This window comes from Mustela putorius, unplaced genomic scaffold (genome assembly GCF_011764305.1).
Source record: "Mustela putorius furo isolate JIRA1106 unplaced genomic scaffold, ASM1176430v1.1 tig00003869_pilon_pilon_pilon, whole genome shotgun sequence".
In the NCBI taxonomy this organism is placed as follows: domain Eukaryota; kingdom Metazoa; phylum Chordata; class Mammalia; order Carnivora; family Mustelidae; genus Mustela; species Mustela putorius.
In genome coordinates this window covers 1,206,258-1,233,475 of record NW_025422021.1, presented here as the reverse complement: position 1 = coordinate 1,233,475, position 27,218 = coordinate 1,206,258, and the positions used below count along the sequence as shown (strand labels likewise).

At 36.8% G+C, this 27,218-nt stretch overlaps 1 protein-coding gene and 1 long non-coding RNA gene across 8 annotated transcripts in view; one reads left to right on the top strand and one right to left on the bottom strand.

The window, feature by feature from the left end:
* Positions 1-27,218, top strand: part of ITGA4 (integrin subunit alpha 4) — an 80,663-nt gene that overhangs the window by 28,974 nt on the left and 24,471 nt on the right. For 4 of the 7 annotated variants that reach the window (XR_200669.3, XR_006602491.1, XM_004768948.3 and 1 more), the window contains exons 11-17: positions 6,278-6,372; positions 7,571-7,661; positions 8,246-8,291; positions 8,690-8,844; positions 11,412-11,566; positions 22,555-22,704; positions 24,833-24,909. Coding sequence is in view for 4 of the 7 variants with exons in the window: in XM_004768948.3 (XP_004769005.2) it covers positions 6,278-6,372; positions 7,571-7,661; positions 8,246-8,291; positions 8,690-8,844; positions 11,412-11,566; positions 22,555-22,704; positions 24,833-24,909 (769 nt within the window). In the remaining 3 variants the exon portion in view is untranslated. Of the gene's footprint in view, positions 1-6,277; positions 6,373-7,570; positions 7,662-8,245; positions 8,292-8,689; positions 8,845-11,411; positions 11,567-22,554; positions 22,705-24,832; positions 24,910-25,641; positions 27,183-27,218 lie in introns of those variants that run through there. The other 3 variants (XR_006602492.1, XM_045066710.1, XM_045066711.1) reach the window with 3 other exon arrangements.
* LOC123387977 lies at positions 3,541-10,810 on the bottom strand. The gene is made up of 3 exons (XR_006602497.1): positions 10,711-10,810; positions 8,877-9,028; positions 3,541-3,600 (listed from the first exon to the last, which is right to left on the bottom strand). It is a non-coding gene; the product is annotated as an uncharacterized LOC123387977 (long non-coding RNA).

The following is a 27,218-nucleotide window of genomic DNA, read 5'->3' as shown; positions in this document are numbered from 1 at the left end:
ATTGATCAGACTCCTTAGACTGTGCTATTTGATGACAAGTAGGTAAAGACACTGACAAGACCCAACAGAGGCTAGCTGCAGAGCTGGAGCAGAGTTCCAGAAGTTTCCTAGCGTTCAGCTGCTGTACAGTGGAAGGATTTGGGGAAATGTGTGAGAGAGATTCCTAAGCGGTGATGAGGCGGCAACGGGTAGACCCAGCAGTAATGGCTACTTACCAACTAATATGGAAGCCTCTCCAGAATGGAGTAGACGGTACTGTCATTACTGTGCCTGTTGCAAGGATAGCATGCCTGCTATTGAAATACCAGTGTCTACCAGTCTTCCCTCTTAAACATTGACTTCTTTCAGTCTAATACTGAGGCGTAACCAAGTCTGGTAAAATTCTGCATAAAATGGTGAATGGATTTGAGAGGAATGTGTGTAATTTCTAGAGTTCAGCAAGTCAGTATTTTATGCCTTCAAAACTCAGAATTGTCTTTCCTCTTGATATGGTCATTGGCAATTGGTTTATCGTGGTGTTAGGTCAAAATTTACTTGGATATTAGAAATAAGTGAGGGACTACTTTAAGTAGTAGTTTAATTTCTGATCCCTAAAGGCTTCATTCTACTTGAAATGCATAAAATGTGTTAGTCTTTGAGAGGGAAGTTAGCAGGTTATTGGATATATATTTTGAGTATTTAGAATATATATCACATATTGACTATATGAACCCTATTAAATATAAGAGTATAATTTGGTATACAGATATTACCATTTCTAGAGTTTTTCTGTTTTAAAAGGAAAAGGAAATAAGTATATATTTTTGTGGTTATTATGGCACATGCAACATTCTACATTAAAACTTCAATAAGGTTTTATTATGATGTTACATTTCACAAGAATTGGCAATTCTGCTATTTACTGAACACTTAGTTTGTGACAAATGTACCAGGCCAGGTATAGAGTATTTGCTATAATAAATGCAAACAAAGGAAATGGTGGCACCCTTTTCTATAATTTTATAATCAAATGGAGTATAAAATTAAGTCATGAAAGAAAAAAAAACCTTAAGTGGTGAATTTAAGGATCCTACAATATATGTGACTGAAGCCACACTTATATCCCTTGACATTTTGTATGTATTACAAGATAATGAAATTATTTTAAAAAGAATCATTTAGGGGCTCCTGGGTGGCTCAGTTGGTTGAACATCTGACTCTTGATTTTGGCTCAGGTCATGATCTCAGAGTCATGAGATCTAGCTCTGTGTTGGGCTCGTACTCCGCGGGGAGTCTGCTGGCCTCTCCCCCTTCTCTCTCTCTTGTGCTCTCTCTCAAATAATCATTGTTATGATTCCTTATATTTTGTTTTAATCAACAAGGTTGAGGTATAGCATTCGCTGTTTTGAATGTACTAAAATAATACGCATGTATGTACACCTGAAGAGTGATTGCGGGGGCAGGGGGAGCATCAAAATGTCCATGATAAACCCGAATCCCTAAAATCAGAGTGGTAAAAATGTCATGGACAGTAGGCAGTTTTATCAGTCCAGTCGCTGGGAGAATCCCAAGCAGTTTTCCGTTGGTGCAAGAGGGATAGAAAGTGTTCTGTCTGTGAGACTTGGGAAGAGGAACTGAGGGGAAGACCCCAAGAGCACCAGGCATTTTTGCAGGATGCATGTGAGAACCGAGGCTTTGGACAGCACTTGTGTCCTGGAGTCCTCAGCTTTCCACTCCTAAAGGTAATGCCTCTATGTCTGGAAGATTATTATTCAACCGATTATTCTTAATATTTCAGCATATTCAACATATTTAGCATACTTTGTGCTATTTATAATTTCATTTATGATTCACTACATATTTACATTTAGTAGCTACATTAATGCTTACTTCAGTGCATGTTTGCATAGCTTTTTCTACTTGTCACTTCTAATTATTTTTAGTTTTACTGAGATGTAATTGAAATCTAACATTACATAAGTTGATGGTGTACAACATAATGATTTATGTATATAGTGCAAAATGATTACCACTATGAGTTTAGTTAACATCTGTTCCTTCACATAGTCACAATTTTTTTTCTTGTGACAACTTAGGATCTACTCTCTTAGCAACTTTGAAATAAACAATGTCTGTAACTCTAGTCATCATGATGTATGTGTAATCTCAGAACTTTGTCTTAGAACTGGAAACTTGTACCCTTTGACCTTTACACCCAATTCTCCTACCCCTCACCTCTAGCAGCCCCCAATCTGATCTGGGTCTGAGTTTCCTTTTTTTTTTTTTTTTTTTTTTTTTTTTTTTTTTGTTGAGATTCCACCTCTAAGTGAGGTCATGTCATGTTAGTCTTTCTCTGACTTACTTCACTGAGCAAAATGCCATCTGGAACATATATGTTGTCACAAAAGGCAGGATAATTTCTTTTTGGGGGCTGAGTAGTATTTTTATTTTGCTAGTGAGAAAGCATTTTGTACATTTTAGATGTTAACAAGCCCCCGATGGTTTGGAAACAGGCTCAATACTCCTTCACTGAGGCTCTTTCCATCATGTCTGCGTGGGTGAGAAAGCAAGGCACCTCAGTTTTATTTTTCTTTATGTATTTCCATTATTTCTTTACCCCAACTTCTGTCTTATCTAATTGTTCTGAGGTAAATGGATGGAGTTACTTTTTGTTCCTGGCAGGATGTGTGGGATTGTATAGAAAGGGGATAACATCTCACCTGTTCTCTTTCCTTCCACCTCCAGGCAGAGATGCAAATCAGAGTTAATGTCCTCTTCCTAAAACACCCTTTTATGGTGTTTTCTGTAGTAGACCCAAGTTATTTTTGCAATCCTATTCTGTCCTTTTTTTGTGTTAAAAAATATGAATTTCCTGTGTATTTAGAAAAGCAAAGCAAACCATTTTCTAAGGAGATAATCAATTTGGCATCAATTCTAGCATAAAAATTGCATCAGAATGATGAGGAAGTTAGGGAAAAGGTATGTGAATGGACCTACATGACAGAGTGCCTGGCAGACAGCATTCAGGATTTCATCTCTAAAGGAGATTTGGCAAAATCATTTCTTTTTGGTTTAGGTTTTTCACCTTGAGGATTTTTATGTCACTTTTAGACTGTATGTTTGAATAATTTTTGACCTGAGCCACAAAAAAATTCTATAATTTTAAATTATAAGCTGCATTATTACTTTATGTGCCTCTGAAATAAATACTGATACATTTACCAAATCACGAATCAAGCAGTTCTTTGACACAGAACAGGAGAAGTTTTCAGGAGAGGAGAACACTGGGCTCAGCCTGCAGAGTTAATGATTCCCTAGAGCGTGGGGTGGGTGAGCACAGCCTTTGGAGCCAGGTTGTAGGTTCTGCGTCCCAGCTTCTTCACATCTGAGCTCTGGGACCTTGAGCAAGTTACAGTCTGTGCCTCCATTTCCTCATCAGAGTTGGGATCAAAAAGTACTTACTCTTGGGGGTGCCTGGGTGGCTCAGTGGGTTAAAGCCTCTGCCTTCAGCTCAGGTCTTGATTCCAGGGTCCTGGGATCGAGCCTCTCATCGGTCTCTCTGCTCAGTGGGAGCCTACTTCCTCCTCGCTCTCTCTGCCTGCCTCTCTGCCTACTTGTGATCTGTCAAATAAATAAAAAATCTTAAAAAAAAAAAAAGTACTTACTCAATAGTTATTCGACTTACATGAGTTAGTACATGTGAAGTCCCTAGTGCGGTGCCCACATTGTCTTAAGCATTATGTGTTCGCTGATGTTAAAATTATTGTGATTATACCAGGGATCATTGTTGTAGTTTACACTAACAATGAAATAAAATGTTCAGATGGAAAGTAGGAAAAATTGTCAAAAATGTCTGTCTGTTCTGTATGTTGTGTACCAAATGGCATTAAAAAAAAAAAAAACAACCGAGAAAAAACATGTACTTTCCTTAAAACTATAATTATTGCTAAAATTCTAGTATTTTCTATAACTGATGCAAATATAATCTTAGCAGAGTTTAAATCTATATATAAGATAGGAAAAGACTGAATGCAACCCTCGTGTCTTCTGCTTGGAATGACCTTGACCTGGGCCTTTTTATTTCATTTGAAAAGGCCCATTTGTATTGTTTCAAGACATGTACCTTACATCACTATGACTAGTAACTGTTACTGCAGGAATTTCTGCATATCAACCCCTTTGTAGCCCAGGCTTAGCGAGCTTTACATCCTAGTTACTTGGCCGAGTATAAACCGGCCGTGAGGAATGGCTTCCGTAACTGTTGTCTTCAGTGGCCACAGGCCACTTCTCCTCACACTCCTTTCCTTACCTCCCTCTTCTTCTCCCCCCCACCCCTTTCTGCTCCTTCCTCTGATGTTCCTGTGAGTAGTTAGTCTGTGCATATGTGGCTCCATGTATTTCAAACTCACCGCCATTGTTCATGGGTGCCATATTGCCCCTTTGTCACCTGCCATTATGTGCCTGTTGCCTCTGTCTAAACTGCCTTGAGCCAACTTTCACTGGGTCTCAATACCTGGGTCTCAGCCTGGGCTTCCTCTTTTTTGTGAAGCCTTCCCTCATTTCCACCACCATCTTGTATGGGGTGTTTTTATTCCGGCAAGGCTATAGTTCCTGTTCATGGTTCCCCCCTGTATGACCAGTGCCTGGAAAATGCCTAGAATATAGTAATTATCAGTGAATTGTAAGTCAATGATTGGGTATAGTTGTATATGAGAATTTAAAATAATTTGCACAGATCAAGAGAGCAGCCTTACTATGTCTAAACAATAAACATAAGGTATGTCTATCATTTACTTTTTGATATTAGAATAGTATAGCATTTGGAGCACCTGGCTGGCTTAGTTAGTAAGACCTGTGACTCTTGATCTCAGGGTTGTAGGTTCGAACCCCACTTTGGTTGTATAGATTACTTAAAATCCTCAAGAGGCTCCATTGGTAGAGCATATGACTCTTGATCTCAGGGTGGTAAGTTTTGAGCCCCAAACTGGGCATGGAGCTTACTTAGAAAAGATTTTTTTTTTTTAATTGTACAGCATTTGGCATAGAACTATATTTAAGGAAGGTTTTTATTCTCATTGAAATAGCAGTCAGAAATGATCACTGTAGTTGTTAAAAGTTTTAAATCTGATAAACTAGTAAATATTGACTTTATTAAAGTAAACTTTCTCTATTTTAGGTTTCTATTGAAGTAATAAGAACATATTACATGAATATACCCAAATAAATAGACCTGATACCTTGTAACACTAGTGAAATGCTTTGCAACCATAAAATATTATATTTCTCCTGGGTGTTATATATTTATTGCCCTTAAGAAACCATGTCATTCATAGTTTGTTTTCTCTTGCTTATGTCACTCAATTAACTCCTTATTTTTTCTCCTGCCATCATAATCTGACATGAATTCCTTGTCATAAAAGTGATGTAGTCATTACTTTACAGAACAGATTCGCTTTCCAAAATCGAGTTTGCACGTATGTACATGTGTAAATACAGATATCCTTAAAAAATATCTTAATTACTTTCATTGGAACAGGAATTTAGAAGTGATGTTGCAAATAAAGTAGAACCCAGAACTCTAAATAGAGAATCTTAGGGTTATAATATTCACAGATGATAATTTATGTGCTGGGGTTGTCCTATGCTGAGCGTGAGTTTTTCTCTTATGACCACATGCTATAGGTGAGGGACTGGAGACTGGAGACACAGTGAGGTTAGGAAACGGCCCGGTGGGGGGGCATGGGGGGATGGACGGGGTGGGAGGGTAGTGGGGAGTGGGCTGGTCAGGCTTTGGTGGTTTGGCTGGAGAACCCATGCCCTTAACCATCATGTTAGAGGGCCTCTCCGACCCTTTCTCTCTGCTGCTTCCATGCACTGATGATTCTGCCCAGTCCTGTGTGTTGTTCTGATGATACTGTGTTTTGTGACACTTTTTTCTGTCTAGTGAGGAAAGTATTTTTTTAAATAAAGTATTTTCTTTTTTTATTTTTAGCGATTTTATTGATTTGACAGAGAGAGACACAGCGAGAGAGAGAACACAGGCAAGGGGAGTGGGAGAAGGAGAAGCAGGCTTCCTACTGAGCAGGGAAACCAGATTGGGGGTGGGGGTGTTGTTCTATCCCAAGAGTCTGAGATCATGACCTGAGCCTAAGGCAGACACTTAACGACTGAGCCACCCAGGCACCCTGATAAGGAATTTTCTTATGTGATATGCATTAAGTATGGAAGTTAGTTTTTGGAGTTGCATTCTTTGTACTAAGAATTATATCTTTTTTCTGCCATTGAAATTCTGGAATAGATGTTGCTATTGGAGCTCCACAAGAAGATGACTTGCGAGGTGCTATTTATATTTACAACGGCCGAGCAGATGGAATCTCGTCAGTGTTCTCACAGGTAGAATACTGTTTCCAGAGGAAGTCCTGATAATAAATAGTTTCTGAAACTTCCAGGGTTAATGTGGATTTATTTTTCTTAATTTGTTCTTTTGAGTATTTAATATATTCTATTTCACCCTTATCTTATAATAACAGTAGGTGGTCTCATTTTGAAGGTCATTAATAACTCTTTGGAATCACTTTTTTCTAGAAGAGTTTGGTTCACATCCATTCTCATTTGTTTTTAATCTACTGAAGATTTTCTTTGCATTCTGCAAATTTATGTTCTGAGATGGTATCTGTCCTGTTTTGAATAAGCCCATGTGGCTTTAATGAGCTGTCTTGCCTGGTGCTTAAAGCCCCATGTTTCAGGGAGGTCTCACTGGGAGAGCGAGCACATGTTACTGTGTTCCTTTCAGGGCACAGCTCAAGATGGGAGCTTCTAATAAAGTTCCCTGATCTAATTCCGACCTCACTTTTGTCTTCTAACAAATCAGGCCATTTCAGTGCATAGAAAACACTCCATACTCCTGCAGAAAAGATTTTCTAAAGATACTTTTAGGGAAATATTAGCTAATACTGCAATTTTTGAGGGAGCAAAATCCACAAATGGTTCTCCATATTCAACATGAAAAATCTATACTTGCCTAGTAAAAATTACTGATTTTCTTAGCATGGATACCAGGCTGAGACATGGAAATCAGTATCTGGATGTGAAGTTAGACCTATGGAATGGGAAACACATGTCTGACTTCAGTTGTAGTATAGTGTGCTAGGAAACAGTCTGGCTCCATAGGGAGGCTTTCATCATAAGCCTGAGTAGTAGGCTCCGCTCAGTGATTATGCACGTCTCCTTTTCCAAATTACTTGTTTGGTTATTCATGTTCATCTGGGAGATAAATAAAGAGCCTGAAAGGAGACTGGGGAGAGGGAGTCAAGACTGTTTAAGAAGATCTATACTATATAATTTTCTCTTTGTGATTTTTTTTTTCTAGTCACAAAGGGATTTTTTTTTTTCTCTAGTCAGAGAGTAGACGTCACCTGTCCAGTTCAAGCTGGAAACTTTTGTTGCTCTTAAATCCATGTATTTGACTTGAATGCATTTTGTTACAAAATGTACCTGGGTGTTTTAAGGCTCATTATGTAACTAAATTATTGCTTCTCTAAGATACTAGGTGCTCAAAAACTGCTTCCTACTCAACTTGCCTATTTTTCAGAGAATTGAAGGACTTCAAATCAGCGAATCATTAAGTATGTTTGGACAGTCTATATCGGGACAAATTGATGCAGATAATAATGGATATGTAGGTGAGTATAAAATTTCATAAATTGAAATGAGTTTTATTGTGGATGTTGCTTTATTGCAAAGTACAGAAAACTGGTATAGAAAAACTCTAATTTACTGGTAATTTATTTCCTTCATTTTTAAAGCTCTTGAATTCAAGATGGGTCAGAAACAATCAAATAGTTTCTCAGCTTCACACTGTTACTTGACATTTTATTCTTTGTTCTTGAGAAAATGAAAAGCACTCATGGAAATAAACATAAGATGCTAAAAAGAAGGGCTTTTTTTTTTTTTTTTTTGTATTTTGAGAGGAGATTCCTGGGTGAATGTTTGTAGTTTAAAAATGGAATTTTTAGTAAGCTTATCTTTATATCCTATTTTTATCATAAAGTTTGTTTATATAGTAAAGGGGTGAATATTATTATAAATGAATAGACTCAGACAAATGTGGAATGAATCCTAAGATGTAAGTATATCTTTTCTAATTAATTTTTCTGTAAATAGTATTTGATACAGTCAAAAGGTGATACACAGTTAAGTATTTATGGCTGAAAATAATTCTCTTTGACTAATGATGTTCATTAATCTGTTGTTTTTCCTCCTCCAGATGTGGCAGTTGGTGCTTTTCGGTCTGATTCTGCTGTGTTGCTAAGGTAAGGTTGATGCATTTTACTGCTTAATGACAATTGAACCTAATTGTAAATGATGGGAGACAATTTTTAAAATCAGCAGTGGTGGTGACCTCAAAATGTTTTTGTTTTTTTTTTTTTTTTGGTATTCTGAAATTTCATTGCACTTTTGAATACTCCTTCCCCCTTACAGGGTATTATAATCAAACAAATCATCAGGCAAAGTCAACATTTTTCAGCATTTAAATGAAAATTTCTCTTGATTCATGCCCAGAAATGAAATTGAGCATTTATGCACATAGTATTAATAAAGCAATTTTATGAAGTTACTTGGACAATGGCAGCTGACAAAACAACATGCAGTTTTTTCTTAAGGAAAAATAATTCTGCGGCTAATATTGCTAATTTTATTTCCTTCTTAGGACAAGACCTGTAGTGATTGTTGAAGCTTCCTTAAAGCATCCTGAGTCAGTAAATAGAACAAATTTTGACTGTGTTGAAAATGGATTGCCTTCTGTGTGCATGGATCTAACACTCTGTTTCTCATACAAGGGCAAAGAGGTTCCAGGTTATATTGGTAAGTATAAGTGTAAATCTTACAGGACTTACCCTGAGTGTGCGCTCCGCTCGCTTGTCTCATGGTCCTCTTCTGAGCCGTCATGGTGTCTTGCCCTAGACGCCAGTACACCTTTCTGCCTCATCTTTTGAGTTCTCATGTTGTTCTTACCAATAAGTGGGGCACCGTAGGAGGCTATCGTTGTCTAGAAGTTACAACAAGAAAAGCAGGAGTATCACTTGCTATATTAGGGTGAGCTAAACTCCGCTTCATAGGTAGTATATCCTTAGAAAAGAAAGAACATTCCCACAGCTTCTCCACCATTTAATTGGGCTCCTTTTATAGCTGGAGCGGACTTAAGTTGGAAGCCCAGAGAAGGAGACATTTCTTGTCTTTGTATGTTATCCTTTGAGTAATTGAAGAAGCATATCTCAAATCTAGACCCCGATTCTAATTTCCATAAGTAACACACATCTCTTAAGGATTTTCTGTGACTGTTTGCTTCTGAAAGTCCTGTCTTGTTCCCTTTACACAGGTAGCTCTCAGTTATCTGCTCTGGAGAAAGTAGCATTGAGATGGCTCACACAAAATTGTGGTTACTGTCAAATCACAGATTCATGTCTTGGTGAATATTACATTTTCTCTAGCAAGTTACACACCTACTTATGTTATACTTAAGCTAATAATAGAATAACTAATGAAACTAGCCAGTGGTAGGAGAGAAGCATGCCTGGGTTTATTATTTGTACGTTAATAATATCTAAAGTTCATGAGCCACACAAGACCAATCGAGTTGATTGCATTTGTGACCCTGTAGGCTCTCATCAGCTAAACATGATGAAGGGCAAGGCACAAATCCTGAGCTAAATGATGGATACATAGTTTCAGAGGTCTCAGCCTTAATTGGCCTGTAATGAAAAGTACAGAATGAACTTAGTATATCTACTTTATATCTACTTAAGATCAGACTCCTGTTGAATAGTGCCCTGCAGAAGTCCTCGCTAGAGCCATGGTGGTAGAACAATGGGCAAAACCTTAATCTAGGGTTACAGATCCAAGAAGTGGCAGTGTCAGAGTATGGCCCCCATAACACAGTCACACTGATGGATGATCTGAACAATACACCTTAAACAGATACCACTGTTTCCCTTTATGCAAAATCAGTGCTTGTCGTACCACCAATTCCATTATGACAAGACATTTTTAAAAATGGTTAAATGAAATGCATAAATAATCACAGCACTGTTACAAATATAAGCTTTTCTGTTGCATAAAATGAGTCCTTGGGAGAAATACTTCATGTGGTAAGCATGTTTCATAAAACCAGTATGTTTTGCCACTTGGAGTGGGTTTTTATTCACTTTTTTTTTTAATTTACTTTTTGTGTGAATTTATGGTGATGAATTGTAGGTAGCTGACTCCATTGCAGCTCCACTCTGAGGCACTGGATCTCGCTGTTGTAATTTTGAGGCCAATTGATTTGGACTTCATTATTCACTTTCTAAATAAAAGGAAGGTTAAAGATTTATTTGAAATTTGTAGGAGTAAGATAGGTTTTAGACTTATGTTTCCTTGAAGTAAGTAGACAGAATCCTTCCAGAAGAGTACGTTACTCCTAAAATGTGAATGAACGCTTCAGGAATTCAATAAATCCTTAAAAATACCATTTCTGAGTTATTGCTTCTGTATGAGTGACCTCTCAGCAGACTGTTAGATGTAGCTTGTTTTGCAAAGAACCCTAATAGATTTAAAAAAATGTCTCTGACTTTCTTGGTAATATCTGGCTTGGAATTTTCTTGGTTGCTTGTTAATTTGACTTATTTTGCTAATTGAGGATATTCATTAGCAGATGATTATGTACTGTGTCAGAATTGGAGTACATCTTACCAGGCTGCCAGAATATTGAGAGAATGTCTGTATTTTGCCCAAATCAACACCGGAAGGTCAAACTGGAAACCAATAAAAACACAGAGGATACTAATCAGGGTCTGGGGCTGGAAAAGGAGACCTCTTTCAACTGTTTTATATAGGTTTGACTTTTGAACCCCTTGTTCACATTACATTTTAAAAAATAATAGTAAATAGCAACCCCTCAAATTAGGAACAAACAGAAAGAAATGAACCTAACCATATACAAAATTAGTTCTGTAACCACACAAGGTAGAATAATCTCAAGTGGGCTTTCAGTGCTGTGTTCTGTCTATGCATCCTTAGTTGGATATTCTAAGGACAAAAGGACTCCAGAGAAATCTGAAACTTTACTCAGAACTTTTATTGGTAGTCACAGTTTTAGTATTGTAGTTTTGAAATATTTATATGTCAGAAAATTAAGTAAATAACTAAAGATGTTAATAGTTAAAAGTAGAAACCTAGAGAGAAGCTTATAAACCTTTATTACAATTTTAGCAATTTGTAATTTTTTAAATTGTTTCCTCTTCCATATTTTAGTTTATTTTTTAAAAGACATTTAATGAAGAGAATTTAAGATATTTCCAGTTTGGATATAATTTTGACTATTTTCAGTTCAAAAAAAAATAATGCTTTTAGGTGATGATTATATTGATTGCAATTCTCTCTACATTTTGCAGTTTTGTTTTATAACATGAGTCTGGATGTGAACCGGAAGATAGACTCTCCGTCAAGATTCTACTTTTCTTCTAATGGAACGTCTGATGTGATCACGGGCAGCATAAAAGTGTCAAGCAGAGTAGCTAACTGCAAAACACATCAAGCATTTCTGCGGGTAATGTAAACTCCTTTTTATGAATGAATAAACTTCAGTATTATCAGTGTAGTAGAAATGCTATTGCATCAGTATCCTTTTATAAAATGTGGTTGTAAGCAAGTGTGATCCCCGCCCGTCCGGCTGAACTAGCTGACGTGTTTGTTGTTCCAGCGTTAAAATGTTCGACAGTCCTGGGACCTGGATCCTTCCAAGTCCACTTTTTGCATTGTCCTTATTTCACATTTATCACACTTGCCTGCATCACTCTTTTTAAAGATTGGCCTTTTCCTTCCCATAATTGCTGTGTCCACATCCCTGTTTATACACTTCCTGAGAAATGTACATGCTGAGTGGCACTGCTGAGCCTCACGCCTGTTACCTTGGTAGGGTTTTGCGGGGGTGCTGAGAGAGGAGGCCGGGAAGTTGGTTTGTTTCTCATGTGACTCTAGGGAAGCAGAATCCACCATGACCGCTTTTGGATGCGGTCTTTGTCTCTGTGCCAGCATTGTCCATGATGTCAGTGGGAACTTGCGCAGTTGCAGCCTGATGGGGATCATCTGCAGGCTAGGACAATGGCTTTCAGGATGTCTGGGGGTACGTCCTGCCAAAGCACAGCCAATTTCATGTTCCTTTTATTAAAGCACTCATTTCCAACTGATCGTCCTGTTCCTTGCCTTGGTCAATTTTTTTTCCCCCCTCATATGAAGCAGTGCCAGGTCTTTTCTATTAGGGAATGGTGTACTTCATCAGAAAATCTATTGTCACAAAAAAGCCAAACTATTCCCGGGAGCCCTTTCTGGTATTTCAAATGGTAGCCTCAACTTAGAACTTAATTTTCCCTGAGATACTTCTTTCCAAGCAAATGCAAACAAGTATCAAGATTCTAACACTATTAAATGCTAAGAGTAATAATCCCTGTGTTGTTTCCTCATTTCCCTTAACAGTTTTTATTATAGCATTAGAATAAATCTATTACATGGTTGAGAGCCAGAAGTATATAATATTACTAATGTAACCATTATTTATATAGTAGGGATTAAAGAAGGTTTTGTTTTGTTTTTTTTAAATCCCCTTAGTTGTGATTTTACTTAGGTTAGTCAATCTTGGACACTATCGTTGAGACCATTTTCAAGGCAGTAAAAGGGCCAATGTTAGACATTCACAAAGAAACCTATTGTGTTGAATTTGTATTGCTAACTGTAAATTGACCTGACTTCTTTAGTCCTGTGTTTCTTGGCATTGTTCTAACAAGAAAGGATTCCACAAAATTGTATGTTCTCATCAGAATGACTTGCAGTGCAAAGCACAAGTTAGCAGAGGTCTGTGTTGTCAACACATACTTGTAGCGTTACCCTGGTATCATGGTCCCAGGTAACAGCCATTGACTTTTTGACCATACTGTAAATGCCAAACAAAGGCATTTAACCTCTGGGATTGGTACGGAGTGAGTTTTTTTTTTTTTTTTAAGGTAATTGAGGCCATTATTAAAATGAAAACAGCTCTAGTTGTGATGTAGGAAGATAAGGGAATACTCTGAGTACATTTTCCACCACACCAGCATGGTAGCTGAAGCTGTTCAGAAACATGAATACTGTTAAACTTCTCCAGTCCAGAAGAATGGGACAGAAACTGATACTTTTATGCCTTCTTAATGATTGTAGAAAAGATGAGCAATGGTCAGGATGCCTGGATTATCCCTTTGTTCCATAAAACATGCCAAGTATCAGGAGAGTGAAGGAATACTATGCTTCAGCTTCCTTTACAGTGAAATGAGGTAGAGTTGGTGATTACGTAGCCAGGCCCATGGCCCCCACATCTCAGGGCTCTCTGCCTGCCAGCTGGGCACACTTTCCTCGTGCGCTTGTTCCCATTGGTCATACCACTGAAGCTCCAAGTCTCCATCCACATGATTAATTCTGTAGGTATTTGAGTACCAGTGTTGCATCAGGTTCTGTTGAAACACTTGGGTATAGCAGTGAAATATAAAAGGCGAAAGATTTATGCGATCTGAAGAGAAACTAGAGTATAGCAGCAGTGAAATATAAAAAGATCACTACCCTCATTGAGTTGACAGTAGAATGGAGTAAGACAAACCATGTGGTAAACATGGTAATGTAAATTTTACAGCGTTTTAGAAGATAAAGGTGATTGAAAAAGGAAAAAGTGCAGCGTACAGGAAATTGTGGAGTGCTGGGGAAGAAATGAAGGGTGCGTTTTATTTATTGAAGTACAGTTAACAGACGGTGTTATATTAGTTTTAGATGTTGAATATAACAATTAAGAATTTTATCCATTAGTGCCCATCACGATAAGTGTGTTCTTTTAAAAATTTTAACTCCCAAGTAGTTAACCTACAGTGTTAAATTAGTTTCAGGTGTACCGTATAGTGATTCAACAGTTCCATGTATTACTCGGTGCTCAGAAGATAAGTGTCCTCTTATCCCCTTTATCTGTTGCACCCATGCTCCCAGCTTCCCTCTCTCTATTCTCTTGAGTCTGGTTTTTTGTTTCTCTTTTTTCTTTGTTTTCTTTCTTAAAATCCATAAATGAGTGAAATTGTATGACATTTGTCTTTCTTGGACTTATTTTCTCTAACATTATACTCTCTGGGGTCATCGATGTTGTTACAAATGGCAGGATCTCGTTCTTCTTTATGGCTTAGTAATATTCCTGTGTGTGTGTGTGTGTGTGTGTGTGTACATGACATCTTTATCTATCAGTGAACACTTGGGTGGCTTTCCTGTCTTGGCTATTGTTAATAATGCTGCAGTAGTAGGGGTATATATTTTTTTGAATTAGTGTTTTCATTTTCTTTGAGTAGATACCCAGTAATGGAATTACTGGATCATAGGGTAATCCTATTTATAACTTTTCAAGGAACCTCCACACTGTTTACCACAGTGACTGAACCAGTTTGCATCCCCACCAACAGTACACCGTGGTTCCTTTTTCTCTACATCCTTGCCCGTACTTGTCATTTCTTATTTGTTTTATTCTAGCCACTCTCACAAGATTAAGATTCTGATTCTAGCCCTATCTATCTTTTAAGAGGGTTTTAAAAAAGATTTTATTTATTTGACAGTGAGAGCAAGAGAGCACAGGCAGGGGCAGCAGCAGAAAGAGAGGAAAAAGCAGGCTCCTGGCTGAGCAGGGAGCCCGATGTAGTGCTCAATCCCAATTTAGTAGTTTTTTGTAGAGTCTTTAGAGTGTTTTATATATATAGAATCATTTCATATGCAAATAGTGGAAGTTTTACTTTTTCCTTACCAATGTGGATGCCTTTTATTTCTTTTCCTTGTCTGATTGCTGGGTAGGACTTCTCATACTATGTTGAGTAAAGGTGGTGAGAGTAGGCATCCTTGTTTTGTTCCTGTTCTTAGAGGAAAAGCTTAACAGTTTTTCACCATTGGGTATAATTTTAGCTGTGGATTTTTTTGATACGGCATTTATAATCTTGAGGTATGTTCCCTGTAAATCTACTTTTTTGGGAGTTTTTATCATGAGTGAATGTTATACTTTGTCAGAAGCCTTTTTTCTGCATCTGTTGAGATGATCATGTAGTTTTTATCCTTTAATTATTGATTCGATTTACCACACTGGTTGGTTTGTGAATATCGAACCACCATTGCATCTCTGCAATAATAATTTGCCACTTCATTTTGGTAAATGATTTTTTAATGTATTACTCAGAATTTGGTTTGTTAATATTTTGTTGAAGATTTTTGCGTCTATGTTAATCAGGGAAACTGGCCAGTAATTTTCTTTTTTGTAATGTCTTTCTTTGGTCTTGGTATCAGGCTAATGCTGGCCTCATAGAATGAATTTGGAAGTTTTACTTCCTCTTCTATTATTTTTTTTTTAATAGTTTGAGAAGAATAGGTATTAACTTTTTTTTAAATGCTGGGTAAAATTCATCATGAAATCCCCTGGTCCTGGACTTTTGGTTGGAGTTCTTTGATTACTGATTCAATTTCTCTGCTAGTAATCAGTCTGTGCCAATTTTCTATTTCTTTCTGATTCAGTCTTGGAATATTACATGTTTCTAGGAATTTGTCCCTTTCTTCTATGTTTGATTTCTTGGCATATAATTTTATCATAATATTCTCTTAACAATCCTTTATATTTTTGTGGTATCAGTGGTTTCTCCTTTTTCATTTCTGATTTTATTTTGGTCTTCTCTCATTTTTTTCTTGGTGAGTCTGGCCTAGTGATTTACCAGGTTTGTGGACCTTTTCAAAGAACCAGCTCCTTATCTTTTCTATTGTTTTGTGGTTTTTAGTCTTTATTTCATTGCTTGAGCTCTCATCTTTATTATTTCCTTCCTTCTACTAGTGTTGGTTTTTGTTTTTGTTCTTCTAGCTCCTTTAGGTGTTTGCTTGAGTTTTTTTCTTGTTTCTTGAGGTATGTCTGTATTGCTCTAAAATTTCCCTCTTAGAACTGCTTTTGCTGCATCCTAAATATTTTGGACCATTGTGTTTTCATTTTCATTTGTTTCCATGTATTTTATTTCCTCTTTGATGTCTTGGTTTACCCATTCGTTATTTAGTACCATGTTATTTAGCCTCCATGTGTTTGCATTTTTTCCAGTTTTCTTGTAACTGATTCCTGGTTTTTTATTCCTGTGGTCCACGAAGATGCATCATATGATTTCAGGCTTATTAAATTTATTGAGACTTGTTTTGTGACCTAATATGTGATGTCACCTGGAAAAGGTTCCATATGCACTTGTAAACAATGTATATTCTACTGATTTTGTATGGAATGTTCTGTATGTATCTGTTAGGTCCATCTAGTCTAATGTGTCATTGAAACCACTATTTCCTTGTTATTGTGTTTGGATGATCTGTCCAGTGATATACATGGGGTGTTTAAAGTCCCCTGCTATTGCTGTATTCCCATTAGTTTCTCCCTTTTTATGTGTTAATAATTGCCTTTTGTTTCTCCCTTTTTATGTGTTAATAATTGCCTTTTGTATTTTCGTGCTTCCATTGTTGGGTGCATAGATACAATTGTTTTATCATCTTGTTGGATTTTCACTTTATATAGTGCCTTCTTTGTCTCTTGCTGCGATCTTTGTTTTAGTCTATAATTTGTCTGATGGAAGGATTGCTACTGTAACTTTTTTTTTCACTTGCATGTATGTATATGTTTTTTACCCCTTTGTTTTTCAGTCTGCATGTATCTTTAGGTCTGAAGTGAGTCTCTTATATATAGCATATAGATGGGTCTAGTTATTTTAATCCATTCGGTCACCCTTTGTCCTTTGAAGCATTTAGTCCATTTACATTAAAGTAATTATTGTTGGGTATGTATTTATTGCCATCTATTATTTGTTTTATGGTTGTTTTTATGGTTCTCTGCTCCTTTCTTCTCTTGATCTCTCCCCTTGTGCTTTGATGGCCTTCTTTAGTGTTACACTTGGGTTTTTGTCTCTTGATTTTTGTGTATCTATTATAGGTGTTTGATTTGCAGTTACCATGAGAATCATATATCACATCCTAAGTATATAACAATTTCTATTAAGTTGTTGGTCATTTAAATTTAAACCCATTCTAAAAAGCACTACATTTTTACCCCATCCTCCACATTGTATGTATATAATGTTATAATTTGCATCCTTTTTTGTGAGTTCCTTGACTGATTTTTGTACATAAAATTGATTTTTACGCCTTTTGTGTTTTAACCTCCATAATGGTTTCATAAGTGATTAATCTACTTCCTTTATTTATTTGATTACCTCTACCTTTGAAATTGTTCCCTTTCATAGTTTTCTTCCAGTGGAAATGTTAAGTTTTTTACACCTTTATAGTGTTTTATCTATTGAAATGCTCTTCTATTAGATGTCACTTTTCCCACTGTGAAAATGTTTTCTTGTCCATATACATATGTGACAATGAATCTCTGTTTTTGCTGTATTCATACATACAACTTGATTAGATCTTAGTGATTTCTTAGTACAAGTTCTTAGAACAAGGGATAATTTTGAGGCTGCTTTGATTTAGGGAAACTCAATTAACAATTGGCAGTGGTTTTTAGGAATGTTGGAGTAGCTATGGTGGACTGAGACTTCCCTGAAGCATTTATAGAGATTTTTTTGGTTGATCTTGATGGAATCTCCACATCAAAATATTCACTGATGTTTGAGAAGAGAAGAAAGGGTGGTAAAGTGGGACAACAAATAAAGTAACAAGATTCTCACCCTGCTTGCAACATTTCCAGTAAAAGCTAGAAATACATAGCTTAGTCATCAGACCAGGAATGCCTGTCTGCATTGATATTCAGAGACCCAGTGAGTTCAGTGGCCTTAGCATGTTGTGTAATTATGAAATCAACCTGCCTATATACAGTAGATTAGTTCATTCTTTCCCTTGATTTCTCAAATTTCTAGATATTTGGATTTCTGAAATCAAGAAATTTTATTTTGTTATGTAAGTGTTTAGGTGACTTCTAAAGCCCATCTTTTTCAAAAATAACTTCCAGGAAATTAATATATGTTTGATTAGTAAATTATATTTTATTTATTTGTTTATATTGTTCAGCTATACAAGTACATAGCTCAGTCTACACATTAGACTATGAACTGATCCATATATGCATACATTTCTGCTGAAAATCTAAGTACAACCGACCTATGCAACTATCCTGATGTTATGGTAGTCAAGAATTGTATCCATTATTCCAGCATATGTTAATTCTTTGCTAGTTTGCAAGATCTATGAAGACAGAATACTACTATTTGCATGTTTGTATTCTTCCTTAGAGATAATATGACTCATTACATGAGGTAGAAATCAATAAATATTTTTAAAATTTATAGATGATGTGTTCCCAGTGCTGTTTAAAGAATTCTATAAAGGAAAAGCTGAGAATGTTGTATTGGTGTTACAGTTCTAGCACCTGCTTTGGGAGTGCTGTCTTTCCTCAAGGTGTTGGTAATGCCAGACCGTTCTCCACTCCCTAAACCAAGCTGACTAGCTAGAGCGGTTATCGGTTATCGTCACAGGTGGTGGTGCTGGCTTCAGTTGCAGTCTGTGCCTCTGCCTTTCCTTCTCCCTCCCCAATCCATTTCCCACATTTGTAACAGAGGGGTATTTCGAAATCATAAACCCGATTATATTCCTTGCTTAAAATTCTCCTAAGACCTTCTCATCCTCTTTTGACTGTAGATTGGTGGCCCTCCTTCTTCTGTACTTGTGTATACATCCATCAGAATGCTCATCCCCCACACTGCGTGTGGATTTCTGGGTTATTATGGATTGTGACAGAGGTATAGACTTCCAGTTTTGTATCCCCCAAAGTCTTCCTTCCACACAGCAGACCCATGCATAGATACGTTGCAATGTCTATACCTCAGTGTCCTTTCTCATTCAGTAAACTTTGTAAACATTTCTGGCTCTACCCTTTGGGTTTTTTATTGCATACACACAGTAGGAAGATACGGGCCTATGGCTCAGTCCTCAAGTGGCCATAAATACGGATTTCTGTAAAAGTCAAACAAAAAGGTGGACTTTGTGTAATTTCAGACAGGTGCTCATTTGCACGCCTGTGGGTTGCCCTATTTTATGTAATTGTCCATAAAAATGTGGCATGGAATCTTCATTATTTTTAATATAGATAGCACATGCCCATCCAAATGAAGAATTTTAAGCAAATCTACTTTTTCCCTCCCAAATACTTAATTAGTCATTTCAAGACATTTTTGATATTCTAGCCTTTGTCTTAGGTGGAGCTGTTAAAGTTAAATAAGTGTGAATATCTGTCAAATACAGTTCTTGCAAGAGTGCACGTACATTTTATATATTGTGAGAAAAGCATAATTAATAGCTAATTAGGATAATGAAAGTAATATACACCAGATGTAGAGAAGACCTTGTGGAAAATTAGTATGAATTAGATAACATGCGATTTGGTCAAAGCAAGCTTGTTGAGAAGAATTAAAACAGTGGACATGTGGAGGGACAATCAGTGGCTGTCTAGCTCCTACACCTAGGGAATAATTTAATCAAGTTTGCTATTGTAATACTCAGGGCTTCAAGCTGTTCCGTTTTCACAAGTTGATAACTTGGGATTTGGGCCTTGATTTGCAGCATTCCTATACGGTCCAAGTTTCATGTTGAGGTGATCACTTATCAAGTACTTTAATAAAATCATCTCCATGTATAAAAATGGAAAAGTACTAAGAGATCTTGTGTGCTCTGATTCATGCTCCATATCTTCCAGGTACTAGCTAATTAATGCAAGTCTAATACAAGTCTAACTCATTTCCTACTTAATACACATTGACTGGCAATGGTCTGATTTTCTTTTCTATTTTGTTTATTCCCTCTAATTGTTCACCTGCTTTTCTTATTAGAAACTGAAATTCATTAATTTCTTGATTGGTTGATGTAGCTATATTTTGAAGCAGCATATTTATAATAAGTCACTATCTAACATCTATCGAACTCTTAAGTGCCAAGTGTTATGCTAAGCATTTTGCAAACCTCGTGCCACTGAATGCTCATAGCAGTAGGTACAGGTATCATAAATTGTCTTTCTCTGCATTTTTCAGATGAGGTAACTAAGCCACAGACAGATGAAGTAATTTGTCCAAGTTGTTAGTGTTGCACTTGAGATTGGAACCTCTGTACCTACAAACCACTTGCTCTTAGCCACTATATACATATATTGATAGTTATAAATATTGTAAAAAGAAAAAATTACATCTTTATTTACATAAAGATAGAGTAGAGGTAGTCTTTTATGTCATAGATCATCATGATTAATTTACTTCATTGATTTTTATCAAGCTGCTACATCACAGCCGTCATCTGTATTACAGGCATTTTTCCCATACCCGTTAGGGATTACTAGTTGATGAGCTTTACAAACTATCTGTTCTCTATTTGCTGTTAGGCACTAATGTTTAAGCCATATTCCAATCTTGAAATGTCTGTAGGTAATAAAAACCTGGGCCACTAATGTTACTTACTAGGAGTTCTGTTAATGACAAAATCATGGATCTACTCAGGAATTGAATAAACATAAACCTCAGTTATGGTTTAAGGTAATATGTCTAGCCCTGGTGCAAACACTTGAGTCTCTTTAAATGGTCAAAAGGAACTTAGTTGAATTTCCTTTTTAAAATAGGAACTCCAGGGTGCCTGGGTGTCTCAATTGGTAGACTATGCGACTCTTGATTTCAGGGTTTGTAAGTTCGAGTCCCACGTTGGGCATAGAGATTACTTAAAAACAAGCAAACAAATACATAAATAAAATGAGAATAACCTGTAGATTGAAATGGGTGTTTGAAAGGTAGGGTCAAACTGTGACGTAAAGCTCACACATCAAAGTATAGTAATAATTCTAGTAATAAAAGAAAAAATTGCACAGCTCCAAGTAGATAGTCTTTACTGATTGTTAATTACTGATTGTTAATTAAATGGAGATTATTTCTCCATTTAATTTTTGTGGCGCTTAAGATACGTGTTTTATAGATTTGCCATCAACATGTCTTATTTCATGAAATTTGTCTCCTGAATTCTGATATAAATCCTCATAGATTACTTCATCAGTAAAATCTTACTTGCCCACCTACTTAGATAATGAGAAAAAGAAAGGTGTCTGTTTTGTTCAGTACACTTTGAAAATCTCATTTCTGTCTAGAGAGGGTCGGGTTAAGTGCTAAGAGGTACCATGTTTTATGCATTACTGACTTTTCCCCCCCAAAGGCATGAGATTCGAGAACAACTGCTTTCAAAGTTCCTGCCAGCTATTTTACTGTTTGTGTATATATGTATGTTACTAAATAATTTTGACACTATGTGGTATATTCTGCAGTAGGAGGCTGGTGAATAATCAAATAATCTTTAAGTACATGGGAAGATATTTTTAAAAGAGAAAAATAATGCCTGCACGTGGAAACTCAAATTAAAATATGTGAATTGACAATGAGTGTAATGAACTCAAGAGCTGTTTCTCTGGGGGCAGAATAAAATAAATTTAAAAATCATCCAAAAAAGTGGTGCCTGGGTGGCTCAGTTGGTTAAGCAGCTGCTTTCTGCTCTGGCCGTGATCCCAGGGTCCTGGGATGGAGCCCTGCGTGCTCAGCAGGGAGCCTGCTTCTCCCTCTTCTCCTGACTTGTGTTCTCTCTTGCTATCTCTGTCTCGAAGTCTTTTAAAAAATCATTCAAAAAAGCTTTTTGACCACATATACATAAGATTATGAATGAGAAATGCTTTGTAAAAATTAGTATAAGATATTAAATTTCAAAAAATGTCATGCAGAATGGAAATCAGAATGGATCCCAGATGAGTAAAATTCCTCTGTAATTGATAAATAATCCAAGAATTTTCTTTGTGAAGTGTAAAAGCACAATAAACTTAGAAAAGTTGTAACAACTAATAAAATTCAGTAAAGTAACTAGGATAAAAGATTAAATCTATAAAACAAATAACTTCCCCACATATTATTTATAACCTTCTTAAAAATATAATTGGGAAAGCTCCATAAATAATAGAAAAATAGATTTCATAATAAATACAAAATTAAATGAATCAAATTGAATTAAAATGTTACTGAGACCTATAAAAGAAACTAGAATAAATTGAGATACCCTATTTCTACAAGTTTACTACAGGGAAATGTTAAACAGAATAAAATGCTGATTAGTACTTTGAAGTGATTTACAAAGAGTCCATAATGGAAAATGCTTATGTCAATTGATAAAAAGTATGCATAGAAAATATCTAAATCAAAGACCATATGTCCAAATATAAAACTACAGCACAGACTGGATATGTTTAATTTTATGCTCTTTTTGTGTTTTTTTTCTAATAAACATACATGCTTTTTGTAATGTGAAAAAAATATGCACATTCAGTGTATTTTAATAATTTAGAGGAAAAGGTAAATACTTTCCTTTCCATGTTGTTTGACTTTAATGCAGGGATGGAGGAACTTTCTATGTATGTTTTCATTTACATACTTGTTGTTATTACTAACTTAAGGCTTTAAATTTCCTTAGAAAGATGTGCGGGACATCCTCACCCCTGTTCGGATTGAAGCTGCTTACCGCCTTGGGCATCATGTCATCAGTAAACGAAATGCAGAAGAGTTCCCACCACTTCAGCCAATTCTCCAGCAGAAGAAAGAAAAAGACATAATTGAAAAAACAGTAAGACTATTTTCCTTTATTCAAAACGTGATGTGCATGTAACTAAAGTAATTTTTTTGAAACATTGCCTAATTCCGGGGAAATGAGTTATCTTTCTGATTTCTTTAAAATTTTTTATGAATTTTTTAATATAAAAAGATTTATGGTATGTCTTGTTTTCCATTTTTCTTTATTTTTTATATTTCCTTTAGGATATTGAACTGAATATTTTAAAATCTGCATTTAGTCCCAGCAATAGCTTCCCATATACATGAGATGTTAATCTTCTTTCCTTGATTCCTTGCCCATGAGGAAAATAAATTGCTAGGGAGTGCTCATAATGACAGTGAGTCACATTCATGAGGTTTCTCTTCCCCTTTTTCATTTTCTGACTCCTTCTCTCTCATTTTGTCTCCATCTCATTCACTCTATCCAGATCCATTCATATCTCAGTAGGCAAATTCCCTTGCTGGCTTTTACTCATTTATAAACATAAGTATTTCTGTTATACAACAATTTCTCTTTCAAATTCAACTACAGGCTTTGCAGCCATGTCCCAGGATCCATTGCATTTTGAGATGGATCTGGCATTCTAACCAGTGCACAGCCTTTTCTAATGTATTCCAAAATACCTCCATTTCACTGGCAGTGCGTTTACCCCCAGGAGTCCAGTTGTTTGGACCTTTCCTGTCCAACAACACAAAGACCTAGTCAACAGGATGTTTGAGGGCATGGTAAAAACATTCATTAAAAGCATTTGCTAGGGGTGCCAGGGTGGCTCAGTGGGTTAAGCCTCTGCCTTTGGCTCAGGTCATGATCCCAGGGTCCTGGGATCCAGACGACCCCACCCCCACCCTCTTCCTGCTTCCCCCTCTCTCTGCCTCTGCCCACCTCTCTGCCTACTTGTGATCTCTCTCCCTCTCTCTCTCTCTCTCTGTCAAATAAATAAATAAAATCTAAAAAAAAAAAAAAAAGTATTTGCTCATGGCACAAGGAATGTAGAAGGCAGAAGGGACACTTGAAGGGCTAGTTCATATCCTGTCTAGACAAATTGCTACTAAGTCACTTGAAGCAATTTGAGCTGACACTCATGATTCTCTAGAACACTAGATCAGGTGAACATAATAACTCAAGGCAAGTTTTTTCAATACCCTTATGAATATATCTATGGTAGATCTACGGAAGTCAGTGTTTTCACCCTTCTGTTGAACTTTAGTTGTCAATATCCACTATTCTTAACTATGTTTAATAATGAAAACCACAGTGTTGTAAGTACATAAGCCCAAACCTGGCAACGTGTAGTTACATTAGAATAAAATTCTACCTTTTGGTTTTTAGAGCACCATGCTTTATAAGTAAGAGTGATAGGGAAAAGATCATGTTTACCTAATCATTTAGAGAAAGATTTGCACTTCCCTTCTGCTTCACCAGGTTGAGGTAGTCTGTGATCGGATGCACTATTTGACAACATGCTAGTCATTTTCCATTTAATGAACCTAGCTCCTCCTCTGACTTTCTAGATTTCTCTTAGCATCTCTCCCTTTTCACCTGTTCCTCTCAGCTTCCTTTTTCTCTCTCTCCACTCTTTTCTTTATACCTCAGGTTTTCCTGTGTACCTTTGAGTATCTCTGGGTCCTATTAAAATGCTCTGAGTTAAGTAGATTCTAGAACCCTGAGTGTCAACTATTACTATGTTCAATGTGTCCTCAGAGTAAAATTTCTAAATTTCTATATTTTGCTGTTTTCAATAAATATAAGCCCATTGTCCTACCATCTGTGAAAAGTAAGGGCCATGTTTATTTGTAATACGTGGTATCAAACTGTAGCACCAAAAAATTGAAAGAAACTCAGCAGTGAACATCTTGGCAGCACAGATTTTAAACACTTACCTCTAAAACTTTATCTGTTTTATTAAACTCATTTTTTCCCATAACAATTTATAGAAGAAGCAATAATGTTTTCCATTAAACAAATTTAGGCTTTCAGTTTACCTGTTGGAAGAATCAGTTCCTTTAGCCCTACAGTTGTCATTTGAACCTGTGACTAATTCAAAAGTGGCAAAATAAGTCATAGATGTCTTATGCTTAAGAATAGAGGTATCCCAAATTGTTGAATTACCATAAAAAATACTGTTGTGTTTTATTTCCAGATAAACTTTGCAAGATTTTGTGCCCATGAAAATTGTTCAGCTGATTTACAGGTTTCTGCGAGATTTGGATTTTTAAAGTAAGTATAATCTACTGTTACTCATCAAGATGGGCAATGGGTGTGTGCTTGTAGGTTCTAAAGAGAAAAGCACTAAGAACTATTCCTTAGGGATTAGCAGCATTCAAAGAATTGCGGGGGGAAAAAAAAACAAACAAAAAAACAACACTTTCCTGAAAGAGTAATCTATTTGTAATAAGGAATAAGTAATCTATTTGTCACCCACAGAACATAAATACTCAGAGGTGACCAGTTTTTGAACAGTGAGAATATGTGAGCACCAAGATTTTATAAAGCATATTTTAATCTTTCACGGACCGCTCAGAAGATATTTCAGGATTTAGTTGTGCCTTGAGCTATCATGATTGTTACTATGTTTTAGACAGGTGTAAGTGCCTATTAATAGAGTTTTGGTGGCAAAATGAGCTAGTGTTCACTAACATATAATCCTTAGGGTTTTTATCATCCAAAAACTGGTAACATAAGTCAGAATGATGTACAAAAGAAATCCCTAAATGTATATGAGAACATTTGAAAGGGAATAAACCACTTTGCTTGTCTAAATTCATAGAAGAGGGAATAGTAAAAAGATAATCCAGGTATCATGCAAAGAATAGTACGTACCTAGCATACAGTCAAAATTAGTTGAATGTTGGCTGCTGTTACTATTTTATCATGGGAAATAAACCAACTGCAATTTTATCAAACGTATCATGTCTAACTACCCTGTTTTGAAATTGGTCTGCATGCTAGAGGGAAGATGTGAAGATGAGGACCAGAGAGAGAATCCATCGTGAGGTTGAGGGCTGATTGCGTACAGAAAGTAAGAGGGGACAGAGACATCAGTGACAGGACAGGAAAATGGGAAATTATTTGCGGGGAGGTGGAGATAAAAAGGAAACAAGCTTAAATTGGGACATGTTGAATTTGGTGGGATTTCTACCTGCAGCTTTCCACTTGAAAATCTAGTTCAGGATTGTTTGGAAGTCGCCTACACATTAGCGATCTGTGAGCATGAAGGGGGGCCTGGGGTAGGGAATGTGTGGAAATGTGAATTTCCCAGAGGAAAGAATGAGGGATCAAGTTGGGGAGGGGACAGTTTTATTTAACAGTCTTCACAAGAATAGGGAGTCCCTGGGGGAAACTGTAAAGGTATCCCCAGAGAACTAAGACAAGCAAATCCATAGTGAAAGAGCCAGTGGAAAATACAGAAAAAGAGACTTCATATTGTAAAATTTTAGAGCTCAGATTGCACAATGCCTGGGGCAAGGTCATGGGAACTAGCATTAAAAATGTGACTGGTGGGTGAGAAAAGGATATTCCTGGCAATTTTTAAGATGGAAATTTCACTGCAGGAGTAGCCAAGGGAGAGTCTGAGTTCAAAGGGAAAAAGCATATACTGGGAACGAGTAGGTTCAACTGAAAAATTTCTAGGTGGTGATGAAATTCGTTATTTATCGAATCATGGGACGACACAAACACATGTGAGGGTCAAAGGCAGAGTAAAAACTAAATTGAAGAGGGAAATGGACTTCAAGCCTGGAGCACTTTTCGGACTCTGTCAGGACTCTCTCTCTCCCCTCTGAAGCACCGGCAGCTGCTCCCTTCACCTTTTGCACATCTTTTGCTTTAAGTTCCACGTTACCATCAAACTCAGGTTCCCCTCCAACTTCTCTAGCTCTTTCTCACTTGTCACTTGAGGATCTTTGATGTTGGCTCTCTTGGCTTCCTAACCTGTCCACCCACCCCTTTCTCACACCCCCCTGTTTTCCCTGAGTAATCGTGCCCACAGCTGTGACCTCGCCTGGCCTGTCTACACTGCTGATGCTCAGATCAATATCGGAGTTTCACACCCACATATGCAACTGTCCTGTCCTCTTAGGTGCCCAGTCACTATCCACCAGTGACACAACCATTAGTCTCCAAAGCCAACAACCTGGAGCTCAACCTGCATTTTTCTCTTTCTTATTCCTGAGGTACAGTAAATTACTAAGTTCTGTAATACTACCACCTACAGGTATATTTTATATATCATGCTTCTCTCCCCACCCCGCCCCCTCTCTCGCCCTCCCCCCCCCCCTCTCTCTACCACTCTTGCTCCAAACCAGATACTCAATATCCTTCCTGGGTCCCCAACCTTTCCCACTCTTTGGGCTTCTGACCTCTGATTTTATAATATTCTAAATCCTCATCTGTGGTATTTCCAGAATGTGAGCTTACTTTCTTTCTTTCTTTTTCTTTTTTTTTTGTTAAAGATTTTTATTTATATGACAGACAGAGATCACAAGTAGGCAGAGAGGCAGGCAGAGAGGGGGAAGGAAGCAGGCTCC